Source organism: Protopterus annectens, chromosome 10.part0, assembly GCF_019279795.1.
Source record: "Protopterus annectens isolate FY-2018-M chromosome 10.part0, PAN1.0, whole genome shotgun sequence".
In the NCBI taxonomy this organism is placed as follows: Eukaryota; Metazoa; Chordata; order Ceratodontiformes; family Protopteridae; genus Protopterus; species Protopterus annectens.
This window is the reverse complement of record NC_056744.1, coordinates 201,012,179-201,027,555: the sequence shown is the minus strand read 5'-3', so window position 1 is coordinate 201,027,555 and position 15,377 is coordinate 201,012,179. Positions and strand designations below refer to the sequence as shown.

Sequence of the window (15,377 nt, the reverse complement as noted above, 5' to 3'; positions counted from 1 at the left end):
TCAAGCAAACAATTGACGACGGATATGAGGAACAAGATTTTACTTTTGACTTCAGTTTGTTTCACCTTCGTGATGAAAATGAAAAATTAGGGGCTCGTCCTAAACGCCCTGCGACCATTAAAACCTATTCAGGTATGTGCCAAACTGCAAAATACAATTATTTTAAATCTGTAAACAATTCTAAGGGATTTCAGGATTTAAATTCTTCCCCTTTTGAAGGGATTAATTTCAAGGATAAAACAATATGTAGAGGCAATGGCAAAAGTGTTCTCACTAGCAGACTGGACACCTTGGACAATTTTCTGGACAATAATTTTGATTTTGGTTCAAATGATGACAGAAGGACTTTTATGGACACTAATGTGATTGAGAAAGGGGGTATTAAAACATGATTTTTGATCTTGGTAAGAAATTATTTAATATAAAATGTGTCAAATTAGACAATGCATATTTAACTCGGTGTATATCTTTAAACATTGTTCCCAAGGGGCTTCGATTTTTTAAATTGCCCTTGGGAACAGATTATAATGACAATGTCCAACACACTTTTAATAAGTTATTTGATAGTTTTGGTTTTGAATACATGGGGCAGTTGATAAAAATGAATGATGAAAAACTTTCTAAACTTATTTGTGAAGTTGAGAAGCTTAATCATGACATTATTCATGATTGTTGTTTTTCTGATTGGACAGATTTATATAACAAGCAATTTACCTCTGCTGAACACAAGATTAAGAGTATATATTCTAGGAAATGTAGAAAAATTTCAAGGGATGTGGATAGTTATGATAGTAAAAAGGTTTATATTTGGCCCAAAGAAAGGAAAGCTATGGGTAAACCCCCTGGATTTAGTCAAGACAATCGATATATTGATCAAGATTCAAATTTTCAGGGGGGGCGATATTACCCAGCCCCAAAGACATGCCTTCAGTCTTTCAATCGGAAGTGGTAGATTCGATACCAAAAGGAGAGGATGTCCCTAGTGGCTTAGGTATTATTGCAACTGTTAATTCTAATAGTATTCTGAGTAACCATATGGTAGAAGTTAAAAATGATATTGTTTATTCCCATTCTGGTTTTAATATTTTTAATTATACAGACATCACTATTACGCCCGAAATGTTTCAATTATTTTCTAAGGGTACAAAATTTGTACCCACAGGTAGTATAAATTTAACCGAGGTGATTAAGGATGTAAAATTTTATTGTAGACGGTTAAATTTGGCTATGCAATTTAGAGAGGATATTATAGCCCCATGTGGTTCCCTTAAAGGAGGCCCAGTATTATCCAAAAAGAGTTCTTTTATTCCTGTATCACACCCCACTGTTGTAAATTTTGATAAAATGGTTTGCCATGACATTTATTGGTTCAACAGGAATAAAAAAAGTTTTATTTCTAATTTTGGTTTTGATAACCTTTCGAAGGACGAACGAAGTTGCTTAGATTTTTTTCTCTCCAATCAGGATTTGCGTATTATGAAGCCTGATAAGGGGGGTGGGGTAGTGTTTTTTAAGAATGTGGACTATCTCAATGCTATGACCAAAATTGTCATGGATTCTGGTAACTACGAAGTGGTCTCTCTCAATGAGATCCATGTAGGTTATAAGAAAATTGACCTTGCTATTGAAGAATATTTTTTGGATAATAGAATCTCCAAAGACACTTACGATTTTCTTAGGGTGGAATTTCCAGTTGTGGCATCTATTTTTGGTATACCCAAGGTCCACAAGTGCATTTCCAACCCTCCTTTCAGACCGATTGCTTCCGGTAGTAGGTCTAAAACCTACCCTATTGGCGTGGTTATTGACCGGTGGACTAAACCTTTATACGATAAAATTCCCCACCTTATCAAAGATTCGTGGTCATTTTTAGGGAAATTAACACCGGAATTATGGAGAGATGATTTGGTCTTTTTGACTGTCGACGTTGTCGACTTATTTTCATGTATTCCGAGAGACACTGGATTGGAATTTTTTTCAGAGAGTCTTAGATATATTTCTGGATTCACTTGGGACTGTATTTGTGTTTTAGTAGATATGATGTCTCTAGTTTTGGATTATAATTTTATATTTTTTGAAGGTGAATTTTACAGACAATCTAGAGGAGTGGCGATGGGTGCCTCTTGTGCACCCATCTTCGCTAACCTGGTCATGTTTAACTGGGAGAATCAGTTTTTGTTTCCTAGTAAATATTTCACTTATATTTCTTTTTACAGTAGATTTTTAGATGATTTGTTTATTTTGTGGAAAGGGCCCATAAGCGAAATTCCAAATTTTATAGAATACATTAATCAATCTACTGATTTTCTGCGATTTACCTATCAATATGATACTAAAGGGATTGCATATTTAGACACATTTATTGGGCTTTCACCTACTGGTTTTGAATCTAGGATATTTCGGAAGACACATTTTCCAACAACTATTTACATTTTTCCAGTGATCACCCTCGTTATACTTTTAAGAACATTTTTAAAGGGCAATGCATTAGAGCCGCCCGTATGTCATCCAACAAGAATATTATGTTAAATGAGCTTGACTTTATCAAATCATTATTTTTGAACAGGGGTTATCCAAAAAGCATGTTGGATGATGTTATTTCCTATGTTAAAATGGAATGGGGAAAAAAGTTTTTGCCAATTTTAGGGAAGGGTGATCTTTTTAGGAAAAAACAAGGGAATTCTTCTATTCAGGAATCTAGAATTTGTGTTCTGACCTTCTCTCCCTATGTGCATTATATTAGGAATATTATTTTTGATAGTTGGAAGTTATTTTTGGCGGACCATGACTGTGTCAAAAATTTAGGCAACCAACCCAAATTTGTCTATAGGACTGGCCATAATATTAAAGGTCTCCTTGAGTTAAGGAAAAAACCTAGTTTCCCCTTTGGTATGACCAAGAAATGTGGTCATTGTGGGCAATGTTCTTCCATTCTTGAAACTAATGGGGTTAGATTGGAAGATGTTAGTAAAGTTTTTATTAAAAGTAAAGGTGGCAATTGTCAGACCCCCCGAGTAGTCTATATCGCCATTTGTTCTAAATGCGCAGTGTTTTACATTGGTAAGACCGAGCGGTCTTTTAGAAAGCGCATATACGAACATTTGTACAAGATTAGAACTAATGACTTAAAGAATGCTTTGGCTAGACACATTTCCCTTTACGATAAAACCCACATTTTTAAGTTTTTTATTATTGACAGGGTTGATATTGCCCTGAATGGTGGGAACTGGAAAATAAATTTGGCTCAAAGGGAAGCTAATTGGCAGATTAGATGTAATGCTACTTGCTTCCCAGGTATAAACGAATTTATTAGTATTAAGCCATTCTTACTAGTTTGATTAGTTACATACAGTTTTATTAATATTGGTATGTATTTTCATATTTCATATTTTTATATATTATTCACACATTACCCTCATACTTTTTTATGTCTTTTTTATGTATTTTATCAATTTTAGGTAGGGTTTTTAACATCATATATACTGCTTAGATAATGTATTTGTTTAATGGAAATATTTCCTTTAATATTTTAGATAATGTATTTAATGGAAATGTTCACTTTAAGATTTTTTGGCGCCATTTATTTTATCTGTGTATAAAAGGGATTGGCTTGTTTTATTCAGGGTTCTGATGAAGTCTGGGTTTCCAGATGAAAGCGCTTAACCCTGTTGTTGTGGAGTATTAATGTTTGGTTCGTGAACTTCATTCATTCGTGAATTTCATTCAATCCCTTCATTATTCTATTTTGGATTGGTGACGTTTTCACATCCTGTGGCTGGAATATTTGTGGTGATTGTGGGCTGGAAGTTTTGCCTTTGGTAGGCTTTCTTTGTTACTGATACAGCAATAAGCTTCACTAAGGAATTGTATACACGTTAAAAAAATGCATAGTGCTAGCACTCCCTAGCAAAACAAAGTTATCATGGGAAATTCAAAAACAAACCACTCTGGAGGTCCACCATCATAAATGAACTTTATGACAAAAAATAACTTTTTAAATTAATTAGTATATCTAAAACCACTCTTCATGGATAAGACCAAAAGCATTACAATGCAAAGGGTGGAAAAAGAGTAAAGGGTAAAGTAGGGATTGAGAGGACATAGAATGCTGAGATACTTAAAAGGGAAGGCTTGATAGACTTATGGTCTCCTGTCATTTCTGTCATCAAGCAAATACAATGATGTGGTTTACATTTGTTTCCACACCATTTCCATCTTACTTTTTCTTTCTTTCTTTCATGTATCCCATTACTTTGATTTGTGCTGCTTTGAGCATTTCACATGTAAACTGTCTCCACCAGACATCCCTTTCTAACACTTCGTATTATCTATCATATCCCACACAAGACTCCCTACTCAATCTATAAAGTAAATCAAAGAGGAGACAGGTGGGTCTTGGTACAGTGCTACACCAAACGCTGGGGAGACATTTTTTTTTATTTTGGCCTGCCTTTAATCCTAGTTCCCTCTGAGTAATTAAGTTGATGTGGTTTATGCTCATGCATGACCATGCACACACACTTACTGCAAATGATTTGCCTACCCTTCCCTTTTAGTTTTGCCTGCCAGAGCTAGATGCCATAACCCACCCAATAGTCACAGCCAACCAGGAAAGTTGACCTCACAAGCTGGTTGAATTAAAAGTTATGTTCTTACCATAACTAGGCATCTGTGTTGTCTTCTTTCATTCTTCCTCACTACTGGGTTTAGGATAAGACCCTCAGATCCGACTAGACTTTGGATCCAAGCCTATGGCTTCTCCCTTTACTCATGATCCCCCACCATTTCCTCTAAGTCCTCAGATTGAGTCTGCTGTGTCTAAATAATAATCTCTACAAAAAACTACTTTTAGGTAACACATGTGTACAAATGTCACAATTAGCCCTAAAAGGAAAGAAAATTAGGAAACTTGCTTATCTACAGAGGCCCAAACATACAACCTATGGGTTCTAACTTCCTCTCTTCTTCCAGAAGCACAGGAAAGGGGGATGGAGGGAGGGGTAAGGTGAGGAAGAAAGAAAGAAGACAACACAGATACCTAGTTATGGTAAGAACATAACTTAAATCTAATGTTGCCTCTCTCATTCTTCCTCACCACTGGGTCAGAGTCCCCAGCTACATTGCTCTTGGGTTGCCCTTATGGAAGAACATGGAGCACACTGAACCAAAGACTGCTCTGTTTCTAGAAATAATGTCTAGCTTGTAATGAGTAACAGAGGTATGAATTGTAGACTAGGTGGCTGCTGCACAAATATCCTCAACTGAAGAAATGGAAGAGAAAGCTGTGGATGTAGCCACAGATCTGGTAGAGTGAGCTTTGGGTGGCCGGGGTAAAGCCAAACCTATTTGTTGATAAACCCATGAAATACAGTCTGAGATCCATTTTGACAAAGTAACTTTGGAAACTGCCCAACCAAAACGAGGAGGAGAGTAGGACAGAAAGTTGGTCATATTTCCTATGCTGCTTCGTTCTGTGAAGATAAAAACATAACTGCCTATGAACATCAAGAAGATGCAACATGTATTCAGCCTTATTTGTAAACTTAGGAAAGAACACCAGCAGTTAGACAGACTAATTAAGGTTTGCTTCAGTGCAATCTTCGGCATAAAGGAAGGCATAGTACATAAAGGCACACTGTCATTGTTGAAAAGGATATAAGGGGGCTTGAAAGAGAAGGCCTGTAATTTAGAGACTTTTCGTCTAGGTCAGTGGCACCAGGAGAACGGTCTTCCAGGAAAGAAACTTTAACTCACCAGTCCCTAATGGTTCAAAAGGCTTCTGTGTTAGTCCTTGGAACACATGGAGAACAAGGTTCTTTTATAGGAGGGTGGAGGAGGAAAACCCCTTTCAAAAAGGCTTTAAATAAATTTACAGGCCCTTAAGGAGGCGTGTCTATGCCCCACAAGAAACTTTGAAATGGCTGCAAGTTGTAGCTTGACTATACAAAAGCTAGCTCCTTGATTAAAGACCAAGGAAAAGCAAAATGTCAGGAACAAATGCTGAAAAGGGGCAATGTTCTCTATGCTGGCCCATATGAAAAATCTGTTCCACTTGGTTTTATAAACCTTCTTGGTGGAAGCCTTCTGAGAGGCCTGAACAATATTTTTGACTGGGGAGGAGAGTTTGGACTGTCAGACAATCAATGGAACTGGAGAAACCATGCAATCACGGTTTGAAAGATTGGGGTGTTGAATATTCTGATGAGTGAGACAGGAGGCTCTGATTGGGCTGCAAAATCCAAGGAGGATGCTTGAGATGAGACCATAGGAAGGAGGACAACACTTGGCAAGGCCAGAAGGGGAGAATGAGGATGACTGAATACTTCTACCTTCTTGCCTTCTGGGGAAAACTTGAAATTAGGGGAAGGGGGATAAGCATAAAGTAGACCTGGAGGCCAATTGTGGACTAGAGCGTCCCTTGGTGACTCTTCCCCACAAGAGAGCAGAGTGACGAACTCACTGAACTTGTTCAGAGGAGAGGCAAAAAGATTGCAGCAACGCTGGCCCCAGCGGCTGAAAATCATATTTGCTACTGACTAATTGAGGGACCACTTGTGAGGAGCCAGAATGTACCTGCTCAGTCTGTCTGCCAATACACTGGTTTTGATTGGTATATGTGTTGCAACAGAAAAGTGCTCCAAAGAGATTGCCCATTCCAAGACCCTCATGGCCTCCCTGTACAATGGGTAAGAACGGCTTCCTCCTTGTTTGTTGATGTATCAGACTACTGACATGATGTCTGTGTGAACAGCAACAGTCCCTAGAGGAAGACTGTCCTGGAAGGCTTGCAATGATAGAAGGACTGCTCTCATCTCTAGGACGTTTATGTGCACATTGATCTCTGTAAGGGACCACATGCCTTGGACCATCTTTCCCATGTAATACCTCCCCCAACTCCAGTTGGGAAGTATCTGTGGTCATTGTGGCTGTTGAATGGGGAGAGAAAAAGACCATTAACCACAAAACAAATAAATAAAACCCTCGTGGTAAGAAAAATAATAAAATTATAGCTGTTGCCATGGATCCCAATACTTGTAGAACCAGTCTCGCTGGAGGAGAAGGGTGAGAGAACATGCCCTGTATCTCATTTTACAGGGTAATTATCTTCTGTAATAGTAGATACACCACCATCTGAGTGTCCAACAGAGTCCTGACGAATTATGCTTTGCGACAGATCTAGTCTTGATTTTGCAAAATTTATAGAAATCCCCAAGGATTTCAAGATATCGAGCAGACAGCCTATTGCCTGTAGCAGCTGATGCCCGATTGAGACAGTCAGGAGCCAGTCCTCTAAGTGTGGAAACACCTGGAATCCATGGTGCTGCAATTGAGCTGCCAACACAGACCTGCATCTGGTAAACTCCCAGGGGGCTGTGGTGAGTCCAAAGGGCAGTGCTCTGAACTGGTAATGACTGGCTCCCAGTCTGAAGCACAGAAATTTCCGGGAGCACCTGTGTATCTTTATGTAGTATGCATCCTCGAAATCTATGAAGCACATCCAATCATCCTTGTGCCGAAGTGGCAGAATGGACTGTGCTGTAACCATCCAGAACACTGACTTGTTTACAAACTGGCTCACTTTGCTTAGATTCAGGATTGGTCTTTGGTCCCCCATTTTCTTTGGCACCAAAAAGAAGCGGAAGAAAGGTCCAGATCCTATTTGTTTGATTGGGACCTTCTGGATGACTCATTTTTGAAGCAGTTTTTGAACCTCTAGAGCTGCTGACTCCTTCTGATTAGCTGGAACATTGGGAAGCTTTTCATTTGTTACTGTAGGGGGGAAGGGAAAAGGGGCATATCCTCTGGATATAATGTTTAGCACCCAGTTGTTTTTTTGTGATTTTTGTCCAGGCTTCTGAATGTAGAGCAAAATGTCACCCAACTGCCTCGAGAGAAGAGCAGCTGGGCATCGCCTCAGGAGTGCTGAAAGGGTTTATCGGGAATAGAATCCCAAAAACCCTGAGTCTGACCCCCTCTGCCCCTAGGGCAGCATCTGTCACTGAAACCTCTACCTCTGGAAGAGGAATCACCCCACAGGTCTAGGAAAGGTCCATGAGACTTATGGAACCATAGTTTTTACCACCTCGTTGATTCCTGGAGAAGGTATGCTGAGGGGTTGAAAATGTAATGCCAACTGCAGACAGTCTTTCCTTCTTGCTCACTATGGGTATGTGTTTCTTTAAATGACAGTCCGAAAAGGGAGGAGCTATCAAAACGGGCATTAATAAAAGATGCCTTAAAGGATTCCACGAAATCGCACAGCATCATCCAGGCATGACGATGCATAGTTATGGCTGAGTCAGCTGCTCGAGAGGTGCCTTTTGCAGCATGAGAAATTAACCTCATCACGAATTAGCAAGAGTGGCCAGCTGTGGAGAAACCTTCCTGAGGTCCTCCACTGTCATGGACTAGGCAAGAGAATTCAACAATTCCTTAATCAAATCCCTTTGCAGGTGTGTGAAATGTGCCATATAATTTAATGGCCCCAGAGTGAAAGTTGCCAAGGTGTAAACACACTTCCCAATCCTTTCCATCGCTCTGGACTCTGTTTGGAGGATGGATAGTGGAGCTCTGCTGTGCTAGTATCTTTTTCACTGCCACTGCCACAACAATGGCATCAACTGCAACACCTTTGCTCCAGTGCTGACAATCAGTAGGCAGGGATAGAATCTTGTCAGGTCATTTTGGGATAGGTTCACCTGTGTCCGGTTCTTTCCAGGCCCAGTAAGAGACTAGGTCAATGAAGTTGTCTGCCGGGGAGTCACCTGAGATTTAGATGGGCCAGTCCAAAGACCTCCAACAGCACAGACTCTTCCGTGAAGGATTTTGGGTTGACCAACCACCGCTCTGCCTAAGGATTTCCATGATGTCCCCAAAGGACATTGAGTAGAGATCTGGGGGACCCTTCACTTTCCTCAAAGTCTGTGTCCTCAGTGACAGACTCCATGGGGGAGTCTGTGTGTATCCTTTTACACATCCTTTTCCTGGGGAACTCCTCAGTGGTGCAGTCTGGGGAGGTATCGGAAGAGGAAGGGCACCCGGGGGGGGGGGGGATGTGACTGGGGGCCTTCTGGAACTGACTCACCTCATCAGACAGAAATGATGGGTTTTGAGCTTACAATAGCTGGAGGATGAGGGGAAGGAGCCAAGATACAAGAGGACATGTCCCCGGTAGTGCAGAACACTCTTTCCACAACCCGGAAAACAGAAGGACCCTGTGAAACCACTACCTCCTTCCTCGGGGCCAAAGGAGGAGAAGAAAGGAACCTGAGAAATCCCTAGATCCATATTTTCCATATAGGATTGGACCCGAGCTGTCTAGGGCTGAGGCTTCTAAGGTAAGGGATGTCTGCAAGCCAATCAGAGCAGAGCCCTGCTCCTCGGACCCGGCACAGACCTCTCTGATCAGAGACCCTCTCTGACTTCAAGAGAAAGGAGCCAAGCTGGTCAGGGTAGCCATCAGATCAAAGACACGATGAGACTTCAGATCCAACGCCATACCTCTCGGGAATCTTGGAACACTGGACTCCGAAGCTGAGGGTCAGATCGGAGAAGGAGAAAGTTTTTCTGGATGGGAGGCTCACAGATCCACCGGGGACAGAGATGGAGGTTTACCCAACTGAATCTGCACTTGAAGAAACTTTTGCATCATTCTATGTCAATTTTAGACAAGCTCCTGGAAGATTTGTAGGAAATAGAAGGTGGTTGTCTGGATGGCTTAGAGGGAGTTTGGAAGATCTTTTAAAGCAGAGTCAGTGAGACTGTTTGGATGTTATGATCTGTAACACAAGGCCTAGCTCCTGGATACAAAGCTATGAGAACTGGGGAACTGGTTGACGGACCTGGAGCCATTGGATCAGAGGGGCGATCAGGATCAGAGGCAGGTCGTATAGGAGTCGGATCTGAAGAATCAGGATCCAAACTCTTGGATCTCTTTGAAGAAGGCTCTGACAGGGAAGATGGATACTTCAGAGTTCTCTTCTGAGGATCTGAGGAAGTTGAAGTAGAGGGGGGTGAGCCCCTGCAAGAAGCAGACCTCTCAAAATTACTTTCTCCAATCCAAGAGGGCTCTCAGATTAAAGGTGGCACAAATCTGACGGCCCTACTTAAGGTCTGTGGCACTTAAATAATAAACACTTCTTGTGGGCATCTGAATTGAGGATCTTGTGCCCACAAGAAGTGCATTTCTTAAATCCATTATGTTTATCAGTTCTCTCTGACATGGCTAAGTATCAAGACAAAAAGACAGAGAAGTAAGATTGTTAGGGAACTTAAAAAAAACACACACACACACAGACACACACAGTCCTTGATGCCCGCAAAAACTATAAATCCTAAACAGAAGATAATTAACATCAATTAAAAAATATAATTTCTACTAATTTAAGTATCATTGCAAATATTAAGGCTACCTATCCTTCATAAATGGAGCACTAGAATAACTACTTAAACTATGCAGACTATCCACACTATCTAAGATATTATCTAAAGCTACACTAAACACCACACAACCACTAACAAGAAGGAGCACTAAGTTCTAAGAAAAAAAGAATTAACAGAAAAGGATATCACTAAGCTGGATCATTCGTCTGGCCTTGAACTTGGCAAACGAGATCTGGGGACTTGGAGGAAGAGGTAGGGATCATAGGTAAAGGGAGCAGCTATAGGCTTGGATCCAAAGTCTAGGAGAAGACCGGCCAAGTTGGATCAGAGGTAGGATCCTAAACCCACTGGTGAGAAAGAATGAAACAGACATCATCAGATTTGGCATTTAAATTGCTTGGTCCCACCCCTCCCAATGGCTTTTTCAGAGTCATGGATTCCTTGGTCACAGCCTGGGCACCATGGCTCTGTATCACCAAGTTTTATATGTTTTACTTACAAACTTTGAAGTGTGAAGAGGTCTTTAACATCCACCTATATTACTACCACATCAAGAAGACAACAGCATGGTTTAGCATTTCATATGAAGGACAGCCTCAGGAGTGCAGCAATCCTATTATACTACATTACACTGTGGAATATGACACTAAGTGCCATCTACAGGGACTTAATCCACAGCCTTACCTTCCAAGGCAAGTAAGCATCTGACACTGACATTTATGAATTACCAACCAGCCAGAAGTTCTTACATTTATCACATTATGTAAGGCTTAGTTGCTCAACATCAAGGTGATTCAGTACCACCTCATGATCTGCAGAAATCTTTGCCTCAATATTTCAAGGCAAACACACTCTTTTTAGCTCTACATTGTTATTTTTCTCTGCTGTGTATGACAAGACTATCTTTCTTCATACTGCATTTAGACAAAGGTCCAGATAGAGAGATGGTGCATGCAGTAAGACCTTGTATTGTCAGCATTTCTGCAGTGACTTTCCTGAAAAATATAGTCAGATCTAAAAGAAAATGCATTAACAGTTAGAGTATTCAACCAAAGAAAGCAGGTGTAAGAAACCAGGAAACAATACATAGACATGCATCTTCACCTTTACTCACATGTCTAACCTCATCTTGTCTCATGACTCACATCCCATATTAAAATCAATCAAACTATTGATTGCATATTGTTTAACATACCAGGTATGTAACAGTAACAAACAGATGTGCAATTCACGAACTGATCCGAGTTCAGTGAAAATCATCATGAAATGCAGGGGGAATGATGCTTACCATTCATATATAAAAATTCAAAGGCTGGAAATGCTAACATAGGCAAAAAAAGAAAAATACACATTTATAAATACCTTATGCTAACAAAACCTAATTAAAAAAATCCTACAATTTTGAAGCTACAGTCGGTATTTAGGACTGCTATCACTGAATTATACACCTAATGAAACTGAATGATACAATACCATATGATATTCATGGCTGTGATGATCACTTCACATAATTTAGTAAATACTGAAATGTACCATTATGGTACAACTAATCTGCTACATTTTCCCTTTGGTGAGATTTTGGTTCATGCATCCTTTCTAGTTTAAGAACACAGGGCTCAACTTTCCTGCATTAGCTCTACCTTCCTTTGCAGTCTACTCTGAGGAGAAGAACTTGCTCCAAATTTAAGGTGGATTTACTACATCTGAACAAAGCAAGGACAGGCGAGCTAAACTCACATTTCTGAAAACAGAACCCACTAAAAGAAAACAATGTGACAATCAAACCCCATCTTATGCGGAGAGACAGAATTCGGACACAGACCCTTAACCTTTACATTTGAACTCTGAGGGTGTAACACTGCAAGGCAGTGGGAATGCTTTGCATAGCACTGCAGCAAAGTATTACAGCCAAGGTACTGTGAACTCAGAGTTGGAATACATTAATAATAGGTTCATAGGTTGGTACTAGGCTATCAGCCCTAGGGCCTATACAAGCCTAGCCATAACAATTCCCTGGCTATTTCTTCCCACATTATTTACTTTCCTGGACCCCTGTCTAGCAGGGCGACTGACGTGATCCCTGGGGTGAATTTCCTTTCTCCCATCCAATCGTCAAGGTTCCGCTTGAAGAGGTCCAAAGAGGCACTCTGCTTGACATGTATGGGCAATCTATTCCAGAGTCTGGGGAGTCTCTGGGTCAGGAACCTATCCCTCCAATATGTTTTGTTTATTGTGATGACAAGGTTTAGATCCCTGGAGCGTGTAGCTCTGAGGGATTGGGATTTCTTGAAGTGTAGCATGTCCAACAGCTCTGGGTTTGACATGGCCTTGTATGTTAAGCAGAGATCGCCTCTGAGTAGACGATATGCGACAGGGTATAGCTGGAGTTTTCTAAGACGGTCAGCGTAGGGCATCTGCTTTAGGCCTGTGATTCTTTTAGTGAGGTATTTCTGAGGCCTTTCCAGTTGTTGCAGATGTCTTGAGAGGTACATACCAAATGGGGTGTTGTATTCTATAATGGGTCTAATGAGGGATGAGTACAGTGGGACAATGACCTCCTTTTTTCTGGATGAAAAGCCCTTCATGATGAGGTGTGCCACATAGAAGGATTTCCTGACTGTTGTGGCGATGTGGTTATCGAAGGTGAGACCACTGTCCACCTGTGTCCCTAAGTCTCTTATCACACTTTCTGTGTTTAGTGTACTGCCACCTATATGGTAATTCATGGATACATGTGTTTTCCCAAAGGGGATAACAATACATTTCTTGGCATTGAGCTTGAGCCCATGGCTCTGGCACCAAGCATCTGTTTCTGTAAGGCCCTTTGTAGAGTATCCACATCATTTGGGGATTCAATAATGGCTCCCAGTTTGCAGTCATCTGCAAACTTTGTTAGCCAGAGTCCCTTAGTGTTGACCTGTACTTCAGAGAAGTAGATGCCAAACAAGAGCGCCCCAGGACTGAACCCTGAGGTACTCCACTTGTCACTTGTCTGGAGCTGGATTTGGAGTCGGCTACTTTTACAGTGTGGGTTCTATCAGTAAGCCATTTAGCAACCCATTGGGTGACACAGGGATTAATGCCCAACTTAGTAAGTTTATCTATGATTCCAGAGTCGGGGATGGTGTCAAAGGCCTTGGCAAGGTCTAGATAGGCTGTGTGGACCACCTTACCCTTGTCCATGGCTCTGGAGACTGATTCAAAGAAGTCAATCAGGTTCAGGAGACAAGATCGGCCCTTCACAAACCCAAACTGGGTGGAGTCCAGTGTTTGAAGGTTGCCAATGTCTTTGTTTATAAGTTCCATGATAATACGCCCCATGGCCTTGCAGATAAGGCTTGTCAGACTGATGGGATGGTAGTTTCCGGGATCCAAGGTGGATCCCCCCTTGTGGATTGGGATAACTGTAGCTCTGCCACTCAGTGGGCACGAAACCTGAGGTGAGGCTATGATTAAACATGACACTTAAGTGAGGTGCCAGTTCATATTGTAGTTCATGTAGTACACAGCCCGGGATGTCATCTGGTCCCATGGATGCTGTATTCTTGGCTTTAGAGAGTGCGTTTTGTACCTGTGTGGCCATTATTACTGGAATTTGGCAATCTTCCGGTATTGAGATGGGCCATTTAAGGGGTGAGAGTGGGGTGAAGTTGGCACTGAATCGATCTGCCAGGATATTGGCAATATCCTTCGGATCAGTATATTTAATGCCATTCTGTTTTAGCTCAGAGCAGATCTGAGCATTGCCATTTAGAGTCTTGACATAATTATAGAATGCTTTGTGGTTGTCTTTGGAATCTTTGGCAATTTTATTTTCGTAACTAGCTTTGGAGGATTTTATGAGGCATCTCAGTTTCTTACTATTTACTATTATACATACATTAATGGAGTATATATAAGGGTGCAAGTGAGATTTGCTGTCCTGCACAGTATTCATCACCTGCTCCTTAGTAGTGATTTTTTTCTTAAAGAGTTCATTGTCTGAGAACTTCTGTCTAAACTTCTTCCACCTGTGATTCAGTCTGGTTTAGGAAACTACTTACGATATCGGCATGAATGCATACAAGGTGTTAGTCATACAATGTAGATGCTGATTAAATAAAGCTGCACAAGTACTTTTCTGAGGCTAAAGTCAGCTGAATGTTCTGCTTTTAAGCTTCAGACTTTCATGCAATCTTTGAAAAGCAGTTAAAAATGCAGAAGGCAAAAACAACTACATAGACTAAATGATGCATAGCAAGCACACTGCACACCACACTGTAATGGACCAAGTAAACAGAATAAACACACTGCACACCACACTGTAAAGTACCAGCATGTGATTTCATCAGGGACGATAAGATGGAAGCTTAGTAAAACTGAAACTGAAATTAAAAAAAAAAAAAATCAGGCTCGAATGCAATATCATTTATGTACCATGATCAGTTAATGCAGACTGAAATGAAATCAAACTGTCGTACCATCATATGCTACTATTATACATACATATGTATTTGTGCATGTCTCTCTCTGTATTATATATACACAGATATAGATGTTTTTTTTCCGGACAGGAGCTCAAATGCCACTGTTTTGCAGATATTAGTCTCAGAAATCAAAATTCACCACTTTGCCACTCTTTTTCTGTATCTTCTTAACTCAGCTGAGGTTAGCAGTTTAGCCCATCTTGTCTAGCAAGGAGACAAGGCAAGAATCACACCTGGACAAGAATGCCAGTTCACTAAAGGAAACCTGCACACTCACACATTGTGGGCATAACTACGGGAAACCTGAACATCACAAGATCACCTGTCCATATGTCTCCATGAAAAATTAGACTAGAACTAAGCCAGATGTTCACATCATTGTTTTTTATAACAAAAATTCAAACTGAAGTTCATAAGTAACTGCTCTGCAGCTTCTGCCAATGATAATTATTCTACATCTTAATTTGTTATATACCACAAACAGTACCAAAGTCACTAGTCCAGGACACATGAAGCACAGCTTCATTT

At 40.7% G+C, this 15,377-nt stretch overlaps 1 protein-coding gene across 2 annotated transcripts in view; it reads right to left on the bottom strand.

Moving 5' to 3' along the window:
• The window catches only part of COG1 (component of oligomeric golgi complex 1), an 829,165-nt gene that overhangs the window by 91,276 nt on the left and 722,512 nt on the right, over window positions 1-15,377 (bottom strand). Inside the window, exon 14 of one of the 2 annotated variants that reach the window (XM_044085139.1) lies at window positions 14,696-14,747. The exons of the other annotated variant lie outside the window; for it this stretch is intronic. Coding sequence (XP_043941074.1) covers window positions 14,733-14,747 — 15 coding nt within the window. The 3' untranslated portion in view covers window positions 14,696-14,732. The remainder of the gene's footprint in view (window positions 1-14,695; window positions 14,748-15,377) is intronic. 2 annotated transcript variants of the gene reach the window in all.